The sequence below is a fragment of the Hemiscyllium ocellatum genome, chromosome 22, assembly GCF_020745735.1.
Source record: "Hemiscyllium ocellatum isolate sHemOce1 chromosome 22, sHemOce1.pat.X.cur, whole genome shotgun sequence".
NCBI classification, from domain to species: Eukaryota; Metazoa; Chordata; class Chondrichthyes; order Orectolobiformes; family Hemiscylliidae; genus Hemiscyllium; species Hemiscyllium ocellatum.
The window spans coordinates 23470087-23494875 of NC_083422.1; the positions used below are offsets into that span (position 1 = coordinate 23470087).

General features: G+C 40.6%; 1 protein-coding gene across 2 annotated transcripts in view; it reads right to left on the minus strand.

Moving 5' to 3' along the window:
* The window catches only part of LOC132826461 (inositol polyphosphate-5-phosphatase A), a 518580-nt gene that overhangs the window by 258183 nt on the left and 235608 nt on the right, over window positions 1-24789 (minus strand). For both annotated transcript variants that reach the window (XM_060842396.1, XM_060842397.1), the window contains exons 3-4: window positions 10128-10228; window positions 6472-6559 (exon numbers count right to left, since the gene is read on the minus strand). In XM_060842396.1, the coding sequence (XP_060698379.1) occupies window positions 6472-6559; window positions 10128-10228 (189 nt within the window). The remainder of the gene's footprint in view (window positions 1-6471; window positions 6560-10127; window positions 10229-24789) is intronic.

Sequence of the window (24789 nt, forward strand, 5' to 3'; positions counted from 1 at the left end):
CTTATAGCTCAAATACTCCAATCCTGGCAACATCCTTGTAAATCTTTTCTGAATCCTTTCAAGTTTCACAACACCTTTCCGATAGGAAGGAGACCAGAATTGCACGCAATATTTCAACAGTGGTCTAACCAATGTCCTGTATAGCCGCAACATGACCTCCCAACTCCTATACTCAAGGATAACGGCTTCATCATTTCCAAGTGGGGTCTCCAAAGAAAATGATCTTTAACTGAACAGGCCAACGGGAACCTCACCATAAAGAGAAATATTTCAGGATCACACGTTAAAGCATTTCGGTCATTCTTTAAGGATGTGGACATAAAGACAGGAACATTAGTTCTTCTGTGCAGAATCCTCAGGGAAACTTCTCTAGATTGCAAATAGCATTGGGACGAACATCAAAGCAAAACACAACAATCTCATCAAATGTAACAGATCGGGAAGAACTAATGTTAAAACACATGATCTATTTGTTGAGCTGCCATTGGTCATGACCACAAATTACAGCTCTTAAGCTCCATCTTCCTTCCTCTATCACTGGACCTCACCATTCATATCCCAGACTCCATACCCACTCCATCTGCCTCCTGCTAGATCTGATTTCTCCCACCCATTCTGACTGAAGCTATATCATTTACCTGACTCCCTTGCCCCCTTACACAGTGACACCCACCGCTCTGTCATCTGGCAGCCTCTCCCCTATCCAGATGGTACCATTCTCACCTGGCATTCTACCCTAACTAAATCCTACCACATACCCTCACACTTACCCTACATATTTATTATTTGACAACAGCTGTCAAAGTGACTTCAGGACCTTAAAATGTCAGAATACAGCTGCCTGCTGTGGAAAAAGGACAGGGTTTATCTTCTTCTGGCAATTTTATGCAATTAAACAACTGTCAGCAAAGGAGTATGGCTCTATATTTCTGAGGAAAGCTTGAATAGAAACCCCTCTCAATTATGCAGAGTCCCTTCCTTTTGTATAAAAGTAGGGTGAAGTGACAGTGTGAAATTGCTACTCTTCAGAAAATCTAGTGCATTATGTTTTTTATTCAAGTACATTTCAGCTGCAGGGTACATTTAATATCCAAGTATTTGATTCAGACCTCCATTAAACTGGACAATTGATGAACACCTGGAACAACTTACAGTATCATGGCCTTCTCTATTGCTGTAAAACCCAAATGTCTTAAAATATACAAATTTTGCTTCAAAATACTGTACTGTGATAGATTATTTAAAGCGATTTCTCTCTGCAATATATCTTAATAATGATCACAATAATTAACTATATGTCCAATCCAGAATCTCTGTGAATGAATAATTCAGCTTTTCCTAACCAACAGATAGAGGAAAAAGTAATCCCGCACTTCATTTTTAGATTGTTATATGCTGAATTTGCACCAAATGCAAGCTCCTTTTAAACATGAGACATTGGAAGATTGTTAAATTTACCAGGTTCATGATTCATACAAAGCCTTTTGGGACCAATGTGTGTGTCACAGGATTGCTTGCCTTGCTGATTCTGATTTGATAACTGTCTTCAAATTAGTTGGCACTAATTAATCTGATTAATGGCAAGGGGTGATTGTGGGGAACTGGATGGTGGGTGGTTTGAAAATCACTGGTTTTTGTTCATGGTGTATCTTTCTTAGCTGTCATTTTGCTAAATTCCATTCACCGCTGGTTTGTACAGAGCTGATTTGAAATATGCTATTGTGACTTTTTGATTGAATTTGCAGGTGAATTCTAGGTCGTATTATCCAATGTTCAGGCAGTTCGCAATACTGCATTTTGAATAACATCATAGAAAAGCATTTTGTGATTATCGTGATCCTTCAACCATCACTTGTCACCTACAAACAGTTAAGATATTTTTATTACCACCAAACGTCATTAACCTTTATTGCAATGTCAGGTAAATAAAGGTGTGCACAAAACTGGGCACGCAAAGCTAAACAATGCTATTTGATGACATAACTAGCAAATAGCAATTAATTAATTAATTACTATCAGCAAACAAGTTTAGTTATATTTATAGCATATCATGCCTAATCAATGAGCTGTTAATAGTTCAATCTAACAACTCCCTGTCATTAGATCCATATTTTTCCCCCACAGTCCTTCAATAACATATCATATTTTTTATTTATATGAGATAACATTTCAATAGAATTTGTTTTAAAATGTAGCTGACTAAGGAATAGAAAATTCTGAAGAGATTGTGGGATGATTGAGGAAGGACAGTAAGAGAGCAGAATGGGGTTAAATCAGGGGTGAGCGGTGGTGGGGGGAGAATGGGAGTATAAGCATTGAGTGTATATACAGAAACACAGGCTATTGCAAAGTTTCTTTTGAAACTGGCAAGTTTTGGAAATTAAGTAAAATTTAATAAACTGATAAGTTAATGAGGGGCAAGCTATATATTGTTCTCAGTAACATAGCTACAAATTAACATGAAGATCTGACTTAAAAGTGACTGCAGATGAAGTATACCAATGAATCCACAATTTTAAGATTCCAGGATAATTCAGAGTAGGGAATTAAAAGGTTTAAAGCAGACCACATTAAATAAATGGAGGAAGTTGAGCAAACTGAATAGAAGAAAATGAATAAACCTAGCATTTGGGCCTGGTTCCCAGTTTTGAACGCTGGCATTAAAACATGTCTCTTTGACAAAGCTTTTGGTTACTTCTTCCAGGATTGCTTTCTGAAGTTTAGTAGCAAAATTTATTTGCATATGTCACATGAGATGTAACACTATAATAAAGGTTACCCCTGTATTCCAGTGAAAACTGTAATCTAGAGAGCTATGCTAATGTTTGAACTCATCAAGGTGAAACATGTTAAGGCTGGTAGATTGAACACTCCACACTTCAAGGTCCAGCCTTTCTGCAAGGCAATGTTCAATCAATAAAATGAGAACACCACTTCAACAACTGTTTCAGCAACAATGGCCTAGATCTTCTGGTGTCCAGATAGTCAGAGACCTGACAAAGCCTGGAAGATGAGCATGATGACCATGCATAAATCTCAACTTACTGACTATGTTGTAGTAGAAAATCTCAGCCATAGCAAAATGAGCTCTCCATGCCACAGTGGCAATTTCCTGCACCAGCGTGGCATTTCTGAGTACACTGCCAATTTATTGATTAATTTGGCATGTTTTATACATGTTGACTAGAAATTGATTTGAAACCAAAGAAACTCATTTATTTTGTGTGACAATAGCTTGGATTGAATTCATTGCCAGGCCTATAGACGAAAGTCCATTATCTATAACACACTGAGTCTCAAAGCTCCTATATCCATTAGCACATATATTGCTGAGTTGAAAGTTCAACTCACAGATTGACTATGCCACTAGTTACCTGATGAAGTGGTAGCACTTTGAAAGCTAGTACTTCCAAATAAACCTGTTGGACTATAACCTTGTGTTGTTTTATTTTTAACTATATAGATAAATTAGATACTTTGGTGATAGAAATCTTCCCATATCATGAAAATGGGAACGTAACTTGTATGTTTACAGACTAGGAGACCTGAGCCGAGAGTGTGGTGCTGGAAAAGCACAGCAGGTCAGGCAGCATCCGAGGAGCAGGAAAATCAACCTTTCGGGCGTAAGCCCTTCATCAGGAATCTGATTCTCCTGCTCCTCGGATGCTGGCTGACCTGCTGTGCTTTTCCAGCATCACACTCTCGACTCTGATCTCCAGCATCTGCAGTCCTCACTTTCTCCTAGACGAGGAGACCTGACTGTATATCAAGTTGATACAGGTGTAGCTTTTTCCAGTTGTGATGATTCGTACATATACTTTTGAACTGAAATGAAGAAATGTTGAGTTTTGGAGTTTGATGGAAATAAGCGCTTCCTTTCCCAAGCAAACTGAATGCATTTCCTTTTTTTTCAGTCTTGAATTTCAGCCAGTATATTTCTGATCCTTAGAAATTCCTGCTGTTGGATGCCATCTAGTGAAGCAACCTGGTAACATGATTTGGAGATGCCGGTGTTGGACTGGGATGTACAAAGTGAAAAATCACACAAAACCAGGTTATAGTCCTACAGGTTTAATTGGAAGCATACTAGCTTTCAGAGCGACACTCCTTCATCAGGTGATAGTGGAGGGTTCAATCATAACAGAATTTAAAGCAAAAATTTACAGTGTGATGTAACTGAAATTATACATTGAAAAATTGATTGTCTGTTAAGCCTTTCATCTGTTAGAATACAGTGATAGTTTCACTTCTTTCATGTGTAAATCACAAAACCTTTTTTTAAAAGTTGCATTCTCGGGTTAGCTGTTAACAATGGTGATAGCTAGACAATATGTTGAAGGTGTTGGCCCCCTGTGTTCTCTGTCTATGCCATGATGATTAGATTGATTCTAATCTAAAATGTGAGAGAACAGTTTTACATAAATTAATGCAGTTTTTTAGCGCAGAGTTCTACATGAATGCATGCAGTTTTTGAGCAAAGTACAATGTAACTCTGCAAGTACAAATTCACCCCACAAAATATATGTGTGCATGTGGGTCTTTGTCTGTCTGTGTGTGTCTGTCTGTCTATCTGGGGTTGGGGTTGTGAGTGTGAGAAAGTTTGTGTGTGTGTGTGTGTGTGTGTGTGTGTGTGTATGTGGGTGTCTGTGTGCGTGTCTGTGTGTACCTGTGTCCGTGTGTATGTGAGAGTGTGTCCCCCAGACAGACAGACACACACAGACAGACAAAGATCTAAAACTGCATGCATTCATGTAGAACTCTGAGCTCAAACACCGCATGAATTTATGTAAAACTCTGTTATCTCACTTTTTAGATTAGAATCAATCTAAACATCATGGCATAGACAGAGAACACAGGGGGCCAACACCTACAACACATTGTCTAGCTATTACCATTGTTAACAGCTAACCCGAGAATGCAACTTTTAAAAAAAGGTTTTGTGATTTACACATGAAAGAAGTCAAACTATCACTGTATTCTAACAGATGAAAGGCTTAACAATCAACTTTTCAATGTATAATTTCAGTTACATCACACTGTAAATTTTTGCTATAAATTCTGTTATGATCGAGCCCTCCACTATCACCTGATGAAGGAGTGTCGCTCCGAAAGCTAGTATGCTTCCAATTAAACCTGTTGGACTATAACCTGATGTTGTGTGATTTTTAACCTGGTAATAGTAAGCTGTTTGGTTTCCAGAATAAATATTGCTCCAATCTGATTAGCACAGTCAGGGATGTCTTGAGAATTGTCTCTCAAAAACAGACATGAAAATTTATTGTGGGGAATTCATTAAGCATTCATTAAACGCTCCATACTTCTGTGATATTTCCCAAACATTTTATCTTGCAAGATGTTGATACTTCATTCACAATATCGAAGTAGCAACAGGGAGGACAAGCATATATAATTTGGTGTCATCTGATTTCAGGCTAACCCAACTTGTTAACAGTAATTTCTAACCAGTGCTAGGCCCTTATTCATTTGGGAGAAGAACTACTGCAGATTTAAGGTGCAGGCCCAGCATCTTCACTTTGTACCAATATGACTCGTGGAGAACCTCCTGTACATGCATATCGTGCACCATGGGTGCCCAAAGTTATATCTGTTGAGCGTCATTAAATTTCTTCACCCATATCCTGAACGTTTATACCCTTGATGTAAAAGTTGTTCATTTGTTGCCATATTGTCAAATAGATGGAATGTAATATTTCATTATTTAAGAATTACTCCCTTACCTGTTCAATCATTTGTACAAAATACAGCAAGGAAAAAGTGAATTCTCCACAGGATCATGAGGAAGCAAAGGGGTGCCAAGTACTGGGAGCAGTCTCATTCTGGTTTCTATGAGATTCCAAATTTACACACAAATGCGTCTGCCTGAGCAGCTACAATGAAGTCTCATGTAGAAGTCACTGCTACCAAGAGCTGGATTTCGTATTGCAGATTGCAAACATTTATAGGCAGTCCTATTGTTCAGGTTGGTTTTGTTTACATGGATGCTTTGTCACATACATTTGACTTGTCAACTCTGGGCTGAATTTTACAGAGCAACACCTTATAAATCTAATCATACCAATTACAACAATTTTAAATGAAAGACTGCCGCATACTATTAAATACAACGTGCAGCAAGCAAAAAAGATGGCTGTGTTATTGTGTACCTTGAATGTCAGTGCTGCTAATCAGACTCTTCCGAAATTCAGTCTTGGGAGTTGCAAATTTCTATTTATTGTGCTGGAACTGGGATATGATTAATACTCCTCCCCACCCCATGAAAACAATAAATCATCTAATTTTGCGGGCAACTGAACTCCTTGTCATTGATGTAATTCAATCTCAAAATAAAAATCTTCATGTTCTTGCTGCACGTTAAGATATAATGTCCAAACTTCTTATAAATTTTAATTCTTGAATCACAATCACATGGTTGATAGGGATGCCATGTTGATTAAGGAAACTCTTTCTTACCGTAAAATGTTCTTGCGATTTGTAATTTTCATCCAAGTACACTCGTGCTCGGTTATACTCATTCATTTCATCACTCGATAGCAATTCTCTACAACAAAAGAAGAAAAATACAAGTCTTTCTCAGGTGATCTCTTTGATGGCTTCCAAGTCTGTCTTTCAAACATTTAAACTGTTAAATGTTACAATGGTTTAAGAATATTGTCCTTTCATCTCCTGGGACAAAGGGTCAAATGCAACCTAATCTGAATGAACAGAATACTTTCTCTTATTGCTGGAAGGTGAACTTCAGGCAATAATCCAAAATTCAAATTTTCCTTAATGCTGAACAAAATGGCAGTCCTGAAGAGGCAAGAAGGTACGGGAAGTTCAAATTTATAATAATGCAGTGGAAATTTTTGTTCTTAGCTTGAAGCTAGGGAACATTTTCTTGTGATAGAAATGCAAAAAGACATTTGTAATGCATTTTAGCTTGGTGCTGCCTTTAGGTGCCAAAACTTTTTTTTAGATTAGATTAGACTTACAGTGTGGAAACAGGCCCTTCGGCCCAACAAGTCCACACCGACCCGCCGAAGCGCAACCCACCCATACCCTTACACTTACCCCTTACCTAACACTACGGGCAATTTAGCATGGCCAATTCACCTGACCCGCACATCTTTGTGACTGTGGGAGGAAACCGGAGCACCCGGAGGAAACCCACGCAGACACAGGGAGAACGTGCAAACTCCACACAGTCAGTCGCCTGAGTCGGGAATTGAACCCAGGTCTCTGGTGCTGTGAGGCAGCAGTGCTAACCACTGTGCCACCGTGCCGCCCTAAACTTCTTAAATGTTCACAGTATCCTTCATTTTAATATCCCTTAGTATTCCTCACTACAATATTTCCTTTATGATGCCCCTCACAGAAATTCACTGACTTTGAAAACAATAAGTAAAAAGGATCAGATTAGTCAGTAGTTAGCCAAATAATGCATTGAAAACACAAATCTAGTTTCAATTGACTATAAATGAGCTGCTGGCTCATTATCTGATTCTGCAGCATCTTAAATTTAGGCTGGCTCTCAAAGATGGGGGAACGGGGAGGAGGCAAGGAAAAGTCACCTTTAAAACTATGAGCAACATTTAGCAAATTTGTGGAAAATCAACGAGAAGTTACTTTTATTTAAGAAACAATACTACTGTAAATAGAATAATAGAAATAAAAGGAGAGGCTGAGGTTTGGCATTAGAACACCTAAAATAATAATTGATACAAATATATTTTCTCAAAAGCATTTGTGTTTTTTTAAAGGATTTTTAAAAGTATATTGCTTCTCTAAGCCAAAGAAAATCTGCACTCTTTCCAGTATGTTTTCAGTAAACTGATGCCTGAAGTTTTGTTCAGAGTTATAAATCTTCACAAACATTTAAAGATAAAGGTTCTTCTGCTGGTCCTATATCCTGAACAGAGCTCAAGTATCAACAACATAGAATTATCAACGGGACTGAGGCTACTTACAAATGACAACATCTAGTTGCTTTATTCAAACTGAGCAATCAACATGAGTGTCTTCCAGACAGCAAAAGTCCTTTCAGTCCAACAAAAATATCCCTCTTTCAGAAATCAATCCCAGCAACCATCTCCGCAATATATGTCTAAAACCTTATTCCTGCGAAAATACTTCTAATTGTCCAGAGAATCCCAAAGACCTTCCCTGGTAACTTACTGCACAATTCTCTTCAGTGCAATCTTTCAGATAAAATCATTCAGTATGATTTGCTTCTTTATTCTTAACATCCTTATTTTTTGTTTACGTTTTGTGTTATTTTAGCTTTAATGAAATCTGTTTCATTCAACCACTGTGAGCACAAAATTACACGCAGTTCGTAATCTTACAATCTTCACTGATACCATCCTAAGGATATCATTGTTTCTGAGGAAAATAAGGAACAACAGGAAACGTATAATCACTTCATCTGGTCCTCATTTCAAATAAAAGTGAGGTACAGCGGTCGCAGATGACCCGGAAAGTGCTGAAAGTAAATGCACTGACAACTGGGATTTTAAATGATCTTATTTGTGAATTATTGTGTAACATGTGCTAAATAAAAGTTTGAAATATGAACTGTAGATGACCTTTTGAAGATGTAATCTTTGCAACCTTGGCTATTATAATATCGGTTCTACATTTGACACCATCTGATAGTCACAGTACAGTGGAAATTCTCCCATTTATATTGAGGATAGCTCCATTACTAACGCAAGATAAAAATAGCCGTGCACAATTGCACATGCACAGTTGTTTGTCTTAAATAGAACTTAACTTTCCAGCACTTAGTCATTCCCAAGGGGTGGGATAGAGCCTATTTTGGACCAAACCAAGTTTCCTTCCTGCAGTGGCTTGTATGTATGGGCTGAGCTCAGTGATAGTCAGAAAGGACAGCATTAACTTCTTGAAGCATCAATGTTGAGGATGAAGGGGATGGTGTGGCTGTGGAGATATTGTCACTGCTGTCCCTTGAGGTACTTTGTGAATCCTGTCTCTTTGAATGGGACTTAGTTCTGCCAGAGTTGAATAACCTGCCAATGCTTCAATGATACCCAAACAGCCTCGAATCACTACCCAGCGATTAGTCAATGTTTTCAGGTGTGGAGGTGAGCAGAGCTCAAGCAAGGGAGAACATTCTGAGAAACTGTGGCAAACAATTGACAATACTTTAGCCCCTTCCTTTACATCACATCATTTGTTTACAGACTTGAAGCAAAGGGTTAAATGTGGCATTAAAAGCCACTCTGCTTTGATTTTTAATTTCTTGAATACCGGCAGATGGATACAGAAAAGAAAAGATTAAATAAGAACGATGAGTGCTTACAGTAGTTACACAGTTTCCTATCAAGATTGGAATGCCTACACCATCTTGTTCTGTGTCAGTAGGGGGAGACACTGTCAAGAACAGATCACATAAGCTGACAAACATTGTAAATACACACCGTTTGTACCAGCAGAGGGAAGCCTACGCTGTCTGGAATGTAACCTGTGCTGCAACAGTCTGAAGTTTCGATGTCTCAAGGATGGGCTTGCCATTATGATAATACTGAGCAGATTTTAAATGAATAAAATAAATTTAACAGTGAAATTTAGTACGTAATTTGCAAATCTTTATTCATGAATAAAGAAATTATCAACAAAACCATTATAAAAATTACTGACTCTAATAATAAGGCAGCAAGTTACCACACAACTGGAGTACCCTGGTGAACACACAACACAACAGTGGCTGGATATGGCCTCACTGTCACTGGGGGAAAATGACTGTTTCATAATGACTTCTTGAACAGTTACTGATTTTTCAAATGAGTTTGATCCTTCATGGAAATTATTTGTTGTATGAACTTTTGATTGGTGAGAGATTTAAAGCTGACATTTGGCAGTGATCAACAAGTTTGTTAAAGTCATGAATCAAAATTCTTTGTTGTTGCTCACTTTGTGTTATGCAGTCTGCAAAACAACAGAAGGGAAAATGACAGCCAAATGATTTGAAGCAATGCAGTTTGATATTGTACCTCAATAACGTAATGTGAGTTTTAAATCTCTGCATTTTTATATTCATTGCAACAGAACCACAAAGGAATGAGTGGAGGATTCTATTTGCTAAGCGAATTATACTTGGTACTTACTTCACAAACTTGTCAACATGAGACATTGACGCTTCATAGTTCTTCCCGCCAACCTCTTGGCAATGCAATGCAATAAAATGAGGCTTGTGCGTGTGCACAGTCTGCAAGGAAAAAGAATACATAATCAGTGCCTCAACAGAACAACCTGTACAATTCACATGGAGTACAATGGCTGTCAGCTGATAAAATGCTTTAGATGTGTGGTCTAATGTCAAAATGGAAACAATCGTCAGGGAACTTGTCTTTGCGTATTTACATAGAGTAAAAATGATCCACAGCAACCTTTGGAAAGCAGAGAGAAGGCCAAGCATGATCAATCAACTGCTGTCAATGTTTAAAAAAAAATGCTCTGATTTGCCCTTTTGGGTTTTGCAGTTTACTTCAGCAGAGATCTGAGCTACAACTTCTTGCTCACATCAGCAGCATTCCTTAAACGTCAGGTTTAACCTGAGGTTGCCAGTTCGGCTGGGAATGGATTGATTGGCCCACAGCAGACCTGCTGTCCCATGTGGTTTCAGTGGTTTGGACCAGGTGACTGAAAGAGGAAGCTATGATTTTCTGTCACTACTTCCCATACTCTCTTCCTCTCCAGTACTTTGAGGAATGGAGTTCTCACATTATTCAATGCACAAGTTGAAAGGCAGCTTGGTAATTCTTCATCGCAACATTAGTAAAATCAAGACACTGGGATAAATGGGGAAACCTGACCTCTATTATTTCAGACAGATTTTTAAGTTCCATTTAAACAATAATCCACTGTTTTCAATCGGTAGGAAAAAGGCAAATGTTAATACTAAGAACAATGTTAAGCTAATTTAATGTTCAGAGTCTACAACAGGTTTGTGAAAAGGTTATACTAATCTCTTGAGAGCAGATTTCGTCTCTATCTTGGTTTAAAACTATGTTGACTGTATTATTTTGTTACGGATGTTCCAGTTTCCTCCCACAGTCCAAAGACATGCAGGTCAGGTGAATTGGCCATGTTAAATTGCCCAAAGTATTTGGTGCATTAGTCAGAGGGAAGTGGGTCTGGTTGGGTTACTCTTCGGCGGTCCAGTGTGGACTGGTTGGGCCAAAGGGCCTGTTTCCACACTGTAAGGAATCTAATCTTTTGCTTTCATCTGTGTCCTGTAGCATGGAGATAGACCCTTCAGTCCAAATAATCACGTTGACCATGTTCCCAAAATAAACGAGTCCCATTTGCCTGTGTTGAATATTTATCCTTAAACATCATCACTAACATGGATCATCTGGTCATTCTCATCTTGATCTTTGTATAAAGCTTGCTGTATATACATTGTTTATTGCATTTCTGACATTACAGTGACTACACTTCAAACGGATCTATTTGCCTGCAAACAATGATAGATTCTACTTGTATCACATCCTCATGTAATTAAACATCCTGAAGGCCTTCACAGGAGCATGGTAAAAGAAAATATGATACCAAGCCGTATAAAGGGATATTAGGTCAAATGTACAAAAGCTTGGTCAAAGAGATAAGTCTTAAGGATAGTCTTAAATAGGAAAGCAAAGTAGAATGAGGAAGTAGTTTAGGAAAACATTATGTAAATAAAAGTTTATCTTCTTTATCCTAACTTAAAAAGTACTATTTGTGATATTGATGTTCATTATGCTCATAAAATCCCTACAATGTAGAAGCAGACCTTTCAGCCCATTGAGTTCACATCAACACTCCGAAGAACAACCCACACAGACCCACCTCCCCCATCCTATCCCTGTAACCCTGCATTCTGCATGGCCAATCCATCGAACATGCTCAACTTTGGACTGTGGGAGGAAACTGGAGCCCTCAGAAGAACCCCACACAGATACGAGAAAAACATGTCAGCTAATCAGAGGGTTAGATAGGGTGGACAGGGAGAGCCTTTTTCCAAGTATGGGGATAGCAAACACGAGGGGACACAACTTTAAAGTGAGAGGAAATAGGTAAAAGACAGATGTCAGGGGTAGTTTCTTTAGTCAGACAGTAGTGAGTGTATGGAATGCTTTGCCTGCATTGGGAGTAAATTTGCCAAGTTTAATTGCATTTAAGTTGTAATTGGACAGGCAAATGGATGTACATGGAATAGTGTAGGTGGGATGGGCTTCAGATTAGTATGACAGGGTGGAGCAACATCGAGGGCTGAAGGGCCTGTACTGCACTGTAATGTTCTATGTTCTAAGTTATATGTTCTATGTTCCATATAGACAGTTGCCTAAAGCTGGAATCAAACCCTGGTTCCTGGCGCGTGAGGCGGCAGTGCACCTATTAATGATCCAGGAACACAGGGACTAATCCAGCTATTTTCACCAAGTTGTCAACTCCAGTAAAACAGCATTCCACACCAATGTATTAATCGGATGTTTTTCAAGGTTTGTGAAGGTTTGTAGCTCAGGTTGAGGTTTAGGGTGTAGGTTTGCTCGCTGAGCTGTAGGTTTGATATCCAGACGTTTCATTACCTGGCTAGGTAACATTATCAGTGGCGACCTCCAAGTGAAGCGAAGCTGTTGTCTCCTGCTTTCTATTTATAAACATATAAATAGAAAGCAGGAGACAACAGCTTCGCTTCACTTGGAGGTCGCCACTGATGATGTTACCTAGCCAGGTAATGAAATGTCTGGATATCAAACCTACAGCTCAGTGAGCAAGCCTACACCTTATTAATCGGATGTCTAACATGGCCAAAATAATTTCCATTCTTCATAAAAGACAAGGAATCAATTTTAAAATCATTATTATTGAGAACAATAATTTCAACCATGATGATGAGTTGTGAAGAGTGCCTCCGGAGTAAAATAGAACTAGTATTGCAAGTTCCTTAATGAGAATTTTGTTTATATTATGATCATATTTTCCCACTGAATATTATTGAGCTTTATTATGTTCCAAAGATTGTTTTACCCTACTCCACAATCACAGGAGACTGCTTCCACCTTATTTCTGCACAGCAAAGGTAGCAGCTCTCAGAATCATCAGGTCTCGTTATTGTTTTCTTGAACAGTACGTAAGGGAACATGCAAGGGAGCAAGGTATCCCAGATCTGCTTCTGTGTAATGAGACAGGAATCATAAATGATCTCATAGTTAGGGATCCTCTTCAAGATATTTAAACAGAGCTGGAAGGCGAGAAGGTAAAATCCAATACCAGTGTCTTGTGCTTAAACAAAGAAGACAACAATGGGATGAGGAACGAGTTGGCTAAGGTGGACTAGGAGCAAAGACGATATGGTGGGTCAGTTGAGGAACAGTGGAGGACTTCCAAAGTGATTTTTTTCACAGTGCTCAGCAAAAGTATGTACCAGTGAAAAGGAAGGACTGTAGCAAAGGGGATAATTAGCCATGGTTAATGAAGAAAATAAAAGACAGTATCAAGTAGAAAGCTAATTCATAGAAAGTGGCAAAGAATAGTGGGAAATCTTTAAAGGTCAACAGAAAGCCAAAAAAAAGCAGAAAAAAAACTAAGCTACATTACGAGAGTAAACTACTTAGAAAATGTTTCTACAAATACATAAAATGTAAAAGAATGACTAACATTAGTCCTTTAGACAATGAAAAGGAAGATTTAATAATGGGAAATGAGGAAATGACCTAGCGTTGAACAGATATCGTGTGTCAGCCTTCACAGCATAAGACAAAATAACATTCCAATAATTGATGAGAAGAAGGTTATGACAGGTGAGGACCTAAAAAAAATTAGCACTAAAGTGGTAACATCATAGAGTCATAGAGATGTACAGCATGGAAACTGACTCTTTGGTCCAACTCGGCCAAACCAACCAGATATTCAAACTTAGTCCCATTTGCCAGCACTTAGCCCACATCCTTCTAACCCTTCCTATTCATATACCCATCCAGATGCCTTTTAAATACTGTAACTGTACTAGCCTCTACCACTTCCTTGGGCAGCTCATTCCATACATGCACCACCCTCTGTGTGAAAATGTTGCCCTTTAGATCCCTTTTATATCTTTCCCCTCTCACCCTAAACCTAAGCTCTCTAGCTCTGGACTCCCCCACCTCAGTGAAAAGACTGTCTATTTATCCTATCCATGCATCTCATGATTTTATAAACCTCTGAAAGGTTACCCCTCAGCCTCCGATGCTCCAGGGAAAACATCCCCAACCTATTCAACCTCACCCTATAGCTCAAATCCTCCAAACCTAGCAATATCCTTGTAGAGCTTTATGAATCCTTTCAATTTTCACAACATCCTCCTGATAGGAGGGAGACCAGAATTGCACGGAATATTCCAAAAGTTGTCTAACCAACATCCTGTACAGCCACAACATGACTTCCCAACTCCTATTAAGTAAAAAATGAGGTCTGCATATGCTGGCCTAACCTGCTGTGCTTTAACCAGCATCTGCAGACCACATTTTTTACTCGAAGATTTTAACCTACTGCGAATCCTCTTGCAATGCCTTCCTTGAAGAAGCTCTCTTCCTCCCTCTCAGCCTGCTTGGCTACTCTCTCTCATTCCTGATGAAGGGCTTATGCTCGAAACGTCGAATTCCCTATTCCTGAGATGCTGCCTAACCTGCTGTGCTTTAACCAGCAACACATTTTCAGCTTCCCAACTCCTATATTCAATATTCTGAGCAATAAAGGAAACCAAAAAACTAACATACCAAATACCTTCTTCACTATCCAACCTACCTGTGACTCTACTTTCAATGAACTATGAACCTGCACTCCAAGGACTCTTTGTTCAGCAACACTCCCTAGGACTTACCATTAAGTGTATAAGTCCTGCTATGATGTGTTTTGCCAAAATGCAGCCCCTCACATCTACCTAAATTAAACTCCACCTGCCAATCCTCAGTCCATTGACCCATCCGATCAAGATCCCGTTGTACACTGAGGTAACCATCTTCGCTGTTCACTGCACCTTCAATTTTGGTGTCATCTGCAAACCTGCTAACTATATCTCCTATGTTCACATCCAAATCATTATGTAAATGACAAAAAGTAGAGGACCCAGCACCGAGCCCTGTGGCACTCCACTGGTCACAGGCCTCCAGTCTGAAAAAGCAACTTTCCACCACCACTCTCTGTCTTCAAACTTGGAGCCAGTTCTGTATCCAGATGACTCGTTCTCCCTGTATTCCATGAGATCTACGGGTAAAAAATGAGGTCTGCAGATGCTGGAGATCACAGTTGAAAATGCGTTGCTGGTTAAAGCACAGCAGGTCAGGCAGCATCCAAGGAATAGGAAATTCGATGTTTCGGGCATAAGCCCTTCATCAGGAATGAGGAGAGGGTGCCAAGCAGGCTAAGATAAAAGGTAGGGAGGAGGGACATGGGGGAGGGGCGATGGAGATGTGATAGGTGGAAGGAGGTCAAGGTGAGGGTGATAGGCCGGAGTGGGGTGGGGGCGGAGAGGTTAGGAAGAAGATTGCAGGTTAGGAGGGCGGTGCTGAGTTGAGGGAACCGACTGAGACAAGGTGGGGGGAGGGGAAATGAGGAAACTCCGTATACAGCGTATCATCTGCCGTCATTTCCGCCACCTCCAAACGGACCCCACCACCAGGGATGTATTTCCCTCCCCTCCCCTATCAGCGTTCCGCAAAGACCACTCCCTTCATGACTCCCTCGTCAGGTCCACACCCCCCACCAACCCAACCTCCACTCCCGGCACCTTCCCCTGCAACCGCAGGAAATGTAAAACTTGCGCCCACACCTCCTCCCTCACTTCCCTCCAAGGCCCCAAGGGATCCTTCCATATCCGCCACAAGTTCACCTGTACCTCCACACACATCATCTATTGCATCCGCTGCACCCGATGTGGCCTCCTCTACATTGGGGAGATGGGCCGCTTACTTGCGGAACGCTTCAGAGAACACCTCAGGGACGCCCGGACCAACCAACCCAACTACCCCGTGGCTCAACACTTTAACTCTCCCTCCCACTCCACCGAGGACATGCAGGTCCTTGGACTCCTCCACCGGCAAAACATAACAACACGACGGTTGGAGGAAGAACGCCTCATCTTCCGCCTGGGAACCCTCCAACCACAAGGGATGAACTCAGATTTCTCCAGTTTCCTCATTTCCCCTCCCCCCACCTTGTCTCAGTCGGTTCCCTCAACTCAGCACCGCCCTCCTAACCTGCAATCTTCTTCCTAACCTCTCGCCCCCACCCCACTCCGGCCTATCACCCTCACCTTGACCTCCTTCCACCTATCACATCTCCATCGCCCCTCCCCCAAGTCCCTCCTCCCTACCTTTTATCTTAGCCTGCCTGGCACCCTCTCCTCATTTCTGATGAAGGGCTTATGCCCGAAACGTCGAATTTCCTATTCCTTGGATGCTGCCTGACCTGCTGTGCTTTAACCAGCAACGCATTTTCAACTTTCTTCCATGAGATCTAACCTTGCTAACCAGTCTCCTATGTGGAATCTTGTCAAATGCTTTAATGAAGTCCATTCAGATCACGACCACCACTCTGCCCTCGTCAATCCTCTTTGTTACTTCATAAAAAACACTCAATCAAGTTCATGAGACATGATTTCCCATGCACAATGCCATGGTGACTATCCCTAATCAGTCCTTGTCTTTTCAAATACATGTACATCCTGTCTCTCAGAATTCCCTCCAACAACTTGTCCACCTCTGACATCAGGCTCACTGGTCTATAGTTCCCTGTCTTTTCCATACCACCTTTCTTAAATAGTGACACCACATTAGCCAACCTCCAGTCTTCTGGCACCTCACCCGTGACTATCAATGATACAAATCTCATCAAGGAGTCCAGCAATCATTTCCTTAGCTTCCCACAGAGTTCTAGGGTACACCTGATCAGATCGTGGGGACTTATCCAATTTTTTTATGTTTCAAGACATCCAACGCCTTGTTCTCTGTAATATGGACATTTTGCAAGATATCACCATCTATTTCCCCCCATTCTATGCCTTCCATGTCCTTCTCCACAGGAAGCACTGATGAAAAATATAGAGTTAGGATCTCCACCATCTCCCATGGTTCCACACAAAGGCTATCTTGCTGATCTTTGAGGGGTCCTATTCTCTCTTTAGTTACCCTTTTGTCCTTAATGCATTTATAAAAACCCTTTGGATTCTCCTTAACCCTATTTGTCAAAGCTACCTCTTTTCCCTTTTTGTCCTTCTGGTTTCCCTCTGAAGTATACTTCCACTGCCTTTATACTGTTCTAAGGATTGTCTCGCTCTCTCCTGTCTATACCTGACATATGCTTCCTTCTTTTTCTTCTGTCAAGCTATGGGGGGCTAAAGATAAACAAGTCTCCTAGCCGTGATGGAATGCATCGCAGTGTATTAAAAGAGATGGTGGGTGAAATAGCAAATGTGCTTATGGGAATTTATCAAAATTCGCTAGATTCTGGCGTGGTTCTGGCAGATTGGAAGACAGTGAATGTGACACCACTGCTAAAAAAAGGAGGATTGACACAAGGTGGATAGCTATACACCTGTTAATGTAACTTCTGTAATGGGGAAAAAGCTTGTTCATAGCTCCGTGAAAGTGGAGTCGCAGGTAGATAGGATAGTGAAGAAAGTGTTTGTAACCTTTCCTTTATTGATCAGAGTATTGAGTACAGGAGTTGGGAGGTCATGTTGCGACTATACAGGACATGGGTTAGGCCACTGTTGGAATATTGCATGCAATTCTGGTCTCCTTCCTATCGGAAAAATGTTGTGAAACTTGAAAGGGTTCAGAAAAGATTTACAAGGATGTTGCCAGGGTTGGAGGATTTGAGCTATAGGGAGAGACTGAACAAGCTGGGACTGTTTTTCCTGGAGTGTCAGAGGCTGAGGGGTGACCTTATAGAGGTTTACAAAATTATGAGAGGCATGGATAGGATAAATAGACAAAGTCTTTTCTCTGGGGTTGGGGAGTGCAGAATTAGAGGCCATAGATTTAGGGTGAGAGGGGAAAGATATAAAAGAGACCTATGGGGCAACTTTTTCATGCAGAGGGTGGTACATGTCTGGAATGAACTGCCAGAGGATGTGGTGGAGGTTGGTACAAATGCAACATTTAAGAGGCATTTGGATGGGTATATGAATAGGAATGGTTTGGAGGGATATGGGCAGGGTGCTGGCAGGTGGGACTAGATTGGGTTGGGATATCTGGTTGGTATGGACAGGTTGGACCAAAGGGTCTGTTTCCGTGCTGTACAGCTCTATGACTCTATAAGGAAGGAAGAACCAGTGAGACATTCGGATAGATATTATCCGATTGGGCAGATGCAGCGTGGGTTCATGAAAGGATGTCATGCATAACTAGTTTAGTGGAATTTTTTGAGGTCATTACAAGCATGAACAATGGGGAACTGGCGGATGTTGTGTATCTGGAATTCCAAAAGACATTTGACAAGATGCCACACTAAAGGCTGCATAAGATAAAGGTTCACAGCATTACAGGCGATGTATGGATAGATGATTTGTTAACTAACAAAGGAAAGAGTGGTGATAAATGGGTGTCACCTGGTTGGCAATCAGTGGCCCATGGCGTTCCTCAGCGATCAGTGTTGGGGCTGCAGTTGTTTACAATTTAAACAGATGATTTAGAGTTGGAGACCAATTGTAATATGTCAAAGTTCACAGATGACACTAAGATAAGTGATACAGCAAAGTGTGCAGAGGACACTGAAAACCTGCAGATGGATCTAGATGAGTTACGTGAGTGGGAAAGGATCTGGTAGATGGAGTACAATGTTGGTAAACATGAAGTCATCCATTTTGGCAGGAATAACAGAAAAATGGACAATTATTTTAAAAGTGAAAAATTGCAGCATGCTGCTGTGCAGAGGGACCTGAGTGTCTTTGTGCATGAATCACAAAACGTTGGTTTGCAGGTGTAGTAAATAATTAAGAAGGCAAATGGAATATTATCCTTCAATGTTAGAGGGATGGAGTTTAAAAGCAGAGAGATTACCCTGCAGCTGTATAGGCTGTTGGTGAGGCTACATCTGGAGTACTCTGAACAGTTTCGGTCTCCTTACTTGAGAAAGGATATACTGGCACTGGAAGGGATGCAGAGGAGGTTCACCAGATTGCTTCTGAAGTTGAGAGGGTTGGCTCATGAGGAGAAATTGAGCAATCTGGGACTATACTCATTCAAATTTAGAAGCATGGGGGTGGGGGAATCTTATAGAAACATAAAATTATGAAGGAAATATATACAATAGAAGCAGGGAGGTTGTTTCCACTGGCAGGTGAAACTAGAACTAGAGTGCATAGCCTCAAAATAATGAGGACTAAGTTGAGAAGGAACTGCTTCACCTAAAGTGTTGTGAATCTGTGGACTTCCCTGCTCAGCGAAGCAGTTGAGGCTACCTTGTTGAATGTTTTTAAGGCAAAGATAAATAGAGTTTTGAACAGAAATTAAAGATAATAGTGAGTGGGCAGATAAGTGGAGCTGAGTCCATGATAAGATCAGCGATGATCTTATTGAATGATGGAGTAGGCTCGATGGGCCAGATGGCCTTCTCCTGAACCGATTTTTTTATGTTCTTATGTTCAATAAAAAAGCTCTGAAGAGCACATCTATACAATTGTAATGACAAATGCCTAAAAAAATGTTTCTTGAAGTAAAATAGAATTTCATAGAATGGGAGTTGGTGAACTCGTGTTGAAATTTGTCTAGAAACAGGTTTATATGATTTGGTTGCCATGGGAACACAGGCCCAGGCCAAAACTCTTGGAAACTCTAGCACCAGTGTTATACCTTCACACAAAGGAATTGGTCTGTCTGGACACAGGTTCTGACACTCAGAGAACCTGGCAAGAATTGCTGCTGTGAGAGGCAGATGGTGAAGACTGCATTCACCACAAATACAATGTTGGTGTGAAACAGTTTTTCATTTGAAAAGATGGAATTTGTCTAAGTTTAACAACCAAGGAGTCACTGGTTGCCTCACTACTGGAAGATCTGGAAAACTTAAAGAAACAACTTTCAAAGACTTGCCTTGATATGTAGGAAGAAGCAAGTCTGCTTAAAAAAAATCTGGGTGGTTTTAACGTGATCCACAACACTCTATATCTCTGCTGAAAAAGTGGTGAAACATATTGAGTCATGAAGGATTTTTGGTTGTCTTAATTAATTAATGAGGTAGTGCTTTTTTTAGTTTGGTATGTCAGCCACCTGTTAAGTAATGTTTAGTCTTTGTTGATTTTAGTTGTTTGCTAATTGAATTATTGGCAAAACACTCAGTTATTTGAAGCAGTAGTTTTATTGAGCAGTTTCCACATTCTCCTTTAGCATTTTTCTGCCGAGAGTCCAAAGACTTACAGGTTAGGTGAATTGGCGATTTGTATGAACATAGACCTACTGTTCTCAATTTCTCCTCATAGCATAATCACAATGAAGAGCTTTGCCCAAAATATCAATTCCCCTGCTCCTCAGGTGCTGCTTGACCTGCTGTGCTTTTCCAGTGCCCCACTCCCGACTCTGATCTCCAGCATCTGCAATCCTCACTTAAAATCTTGTTGATTTTGAACTTACTGTGAAGCCTCTCCCAAGGATAATTACTTCATCCTAGATAGCAGTCTTGTAAATCTTTGCTGCAGTCCCTGTTAGGCAAGTGCTGTACATCCCTCCTTAGGGAAAACAAAACCTACATAAAACTCCATGCTGATGTCACAAAGGTCCATATTTGCAGTAAGACATCTTTACTCTTCTATTCTGCTCTCTTTATAACAAAGGCAAAAATTACATACGATTTCCTGACTGCTTGTTGTACCTCATATTGACTTTGTGTGATTTGTGTGCAAGGATATCCTGGTCCCTCTTGAAACAAAAGAGATCCAGTCTCTCATCAGTTAAAAATAAAATTCTACTTTTCAGTGTTTTTTTTAATTTTGTCTAGAAGATGTCCTGTAATATAAAATTAACTTGATCCAGGCCAGACAACCCCACTGGCAGTAATAATGACTTATTTTATGATGTATTACTTTCATCTCTGTTACATTCAATAAATATACTGCTCCATCTTTTTAAATTGGACTATATTTTGTCTGAGTTATGGGAGTCATTGGGTTTATAATGAACAGTAGTTCATAACCTATCCCCAGAAATTGGGGTAGAGAAGCCAAAAACAAGAGAGGAAGAGTTTGGCCTGGACCCTGGAAAGAAGTGGAAGAAAGGTGAATAGTGCAAACAAAATTGATTATCTTTTCTCATTCAGGCTGAGAGCAGGAAATAATAACAGTATAGTCATTGATATACCAGAAAAAGAGGTGAGGGAGTGAGACTGAATAGAACTGGAATTAGGAATATGCCACATATCCTACAAAATGGCAGGGAGTACTAGGATCCACGCAGGTATTGATAGCAATAATTTTTTTTCTTGAAATAACTGGCTGAAGTTAAAAAGAGAAGTCATTCAATGTGGGAACAGGTTCAGTCAGACAGAGGAGGTTAGTGAACAATAGGGGACATTGGCTCGGTCTCCAGTTAAGAAGTGGAAAGCTCACAGATTGGTCTGTTGGGATGGATGAAGGCTTAAAGGAACAAATTCTGAAATGTTAACTCTGTTTTCTTTCCACAAATGCTGCCAAACCTGCTGAGTTCTTCCAGCAATGCCTGCTTTTGTTTCATATCTCCCACATCTGCAGTTCTTGGTCTTACATCAGATGGGATGACTGATGAACAACATTCCACAAAACAATCTCCGAGGGTAATTTTGGTCCCAGTCACTTACTATCTTAATTATTCACCTAGCTGTCACACTGCCCTCTGTACCCTCAGTCTGTAGCAGCATTCCAATGAAGTGCAACACCAGCTTGATGAACAGAATCTTAACCATTGAGTTTGGGATGCTCTAAAGTGCCTAATCAATGTCAAGTTCAACAATTTCAGATTATAACCTCTGTCCCCATTTTGTTTCCTTTAGCTTTGCAGATTTTGGTTTCACTCTCAGTTTTTTTCTCCTCTTACTTTTGGGAGTAGGCCATGAATTTGTCTGCCATTCATACCTCCTCTTGACAAATCTTCTATTTCTTTGCTTGTCCCATTGTTATTACCTTTGATCTTGTCCTTTCATTACTTCGTTATTTAGTCTCTCTTATCTTCCATGCTATCACAGATCCCCTTTTATACTTATGTAAACCTATTACAGTTTTAACTTTTCCTCATTCTAATGAAAGGTCATCAATCTGAAAAGTGAATTCTGTTTCTTCCTACAGATGGTGCCTGGTCTGCTGATTATTTCCAGCATTTTCTGTGTTTAGTTCTGACTCCCAGCATCCACAGTGTGTGGTTTTGTAAAATTAATTTTTAGATTGATTAGAAATAACGTGCCCTGAAGGAAAAAAAGGCGAGAAGCGTGAGATACTTGGCGGGTATCTTTGCATAGTAAACATCTGATTATATCAGGGTGGAGAAAGATGATAAAACTGAAATCAGAAATGATATCTAATCTTATCAATGTTTTGTTTCCACAGCATTGTGTGGGAGGTGATGAAGTGGAACTTATTACTATGGTAAAGCAATTTTTAAGGTTCAACCACAATTGGGGTGGCTGGGTGGCTCAGTGGTTAGTACCGCTGCCTCATAGTGCTAGAGACCTGGGTTCAATTCCATCCTCGGGTGACTGTCCAGTGTGAAGTTTGCACATTCTCCCTGTGTCTGCATGGGTTTCCTCCGGGTGCTCCAGTTTCCTTCCACACTTCAAAGATGTGCAGGTTAAGCCGATTGGCCATATTGAATTGCCCATAGTGTTCATGAATGTTTAGGTTAGCCATGGGAAATGCAGGGTTAAGGTAGAGAGATAGGTCTGGATAGGATGATCTTCAGTGTGGACTTGTGGGCCAAAAGAACTGTTCTCTCACTTTAGGGATCCCATTCTATCACATAGATGTACGGCAATCATAACTGCATCAAAATAATGTGGCTCAGCTTGCATGTCTTTCTCAACCTTAATTCATTCAAACTTTTGCCTGAATCCTATCCCACCCCAGGTTATCTCATCCTGGTTTCCCACATTGCCTCCCAGATACTAATAATGCTTCCAATTTAAAGTTTTTGTTTTGATTTTAAATTCCTTTCATGGATGCTCTGTGCTGTCTCCTCTACCTCGACATATACCATTTCTCTTCAATTCCAGACCCCTGTACATCTGCTTGTTACCGCCACCATTGGACTCCATGTCTTCACCATCTATGTGCCATTCTTTGGAATTTTGTAAATCCTTCTGTCTTTCCATGTCCATCTTCCACAAAGGACTTCGGTTTAAAGGGATTTGCAAAAGAAGAAATGGGAGGCATATTTTGGAAAGGTACAGAAGTGACTGGCTTGTTGTTATGGGTGACTTTACCTTCCCTAATACTGATTGGAACCTCCTTAGATCAAATTGTTTAGATGGAGCAGTTTTTGTCAGGTGTGTCCAGGAAGGGTTCCTGACTCAATATGTAAATAGGCCGACTGGAGGGGAGGCCATATTGGATATGATGTTTGGCAACGAACCATGCCAGGTGTCCAATCTCTTGGTGGGAGAGCATTTCGATGTTAATAGAGTCATAGAGTCATAGAGATGTTCAGCATGGAAACAGACCTTTGGTCCAACCTGTCCATGCCGATATCCCAACCCAATCTAGTCTCACCTGCCAGCACCTGGTCCATATCCCTCCAAACCCTTCCTATTCATATACCCATCCAAATGCTTCTTAAATGTTGCAATTGTACCAGCCTCCACCACATCCTCTGGCAGCTGATTCCATACACGTACTACCCTCTGTGTGAAAAAGTGTCCCCTAGGTCTCGTTTATATCTTTCCCCTCTCACCTTAAACCTACGCCCTTTAGTTCTGGACTCCAGGGAAAAGACTTTGCCTATTTACCCCCTCATAATTTTGTAAACCTCTGTAAGGTCACCCCTCAGCCTCTGACGCTCCAGGGAAAATAGCCCCAGCCTGCTCAGCCTCTCCCTTTAGTTTAAATTCTCCAACCCTGGCAACATCCTTGTAAATCTTTTTTGAACCCTTTCAAGTTTCACAACATCTTTTCAATAGGAAGGAGACCAGAATTGCACGCAATATTCCAACAGTGGCCTAACCAATGTTGTGTACAGTCGCAACATGACCTCCCAACTCCTGTACTCAATACTCTGACCAACAAAGGAAAGCATACCAAATGCCTCCTTCACTATAATGATCACAACTCCCTCACCTTTACTATAGGGAAGTATTTAATTGGGGGAGGGGGAATTACAATGCTATTAGGCAGGAATTGGGGCACTTAAATTGAAAACAGATGTTCTCAGGGAAATGCATGACAGATATGTGGAGGTTATTCAGGGAGCACTTGCTAATAGTGCTGGACAGGTTTGTTCCACTGTGGCAAGGAAGTGTTGGTAGGTTTAAAGAACCGTGGGTGACAAGGGATGTGGAGCATCTAGTCGAGAGGAAGAAGGAAGCTTACATAAGGTTGAGGAGGCAAAAATTAGACAGGGATCTAGAGGGTCACAAGGTAGCCAGGAAGGAACTGAAGAATGGATTCAGGAGAGCTAGAAGGGGGCATGAAAATGTTTTAGCAGGTAGGATTAAAGAAAACCCTGAGGCACTTGACACTTATGTGAGGAACAAGAGATACCAGAGTGAGGGGAGGGCCGATCAGGGATAGTGGAAGGAACATGTGCCTGGAATTGGAGGAGGTAGGGGAGGTCTTTAATGAATACTTTGCTT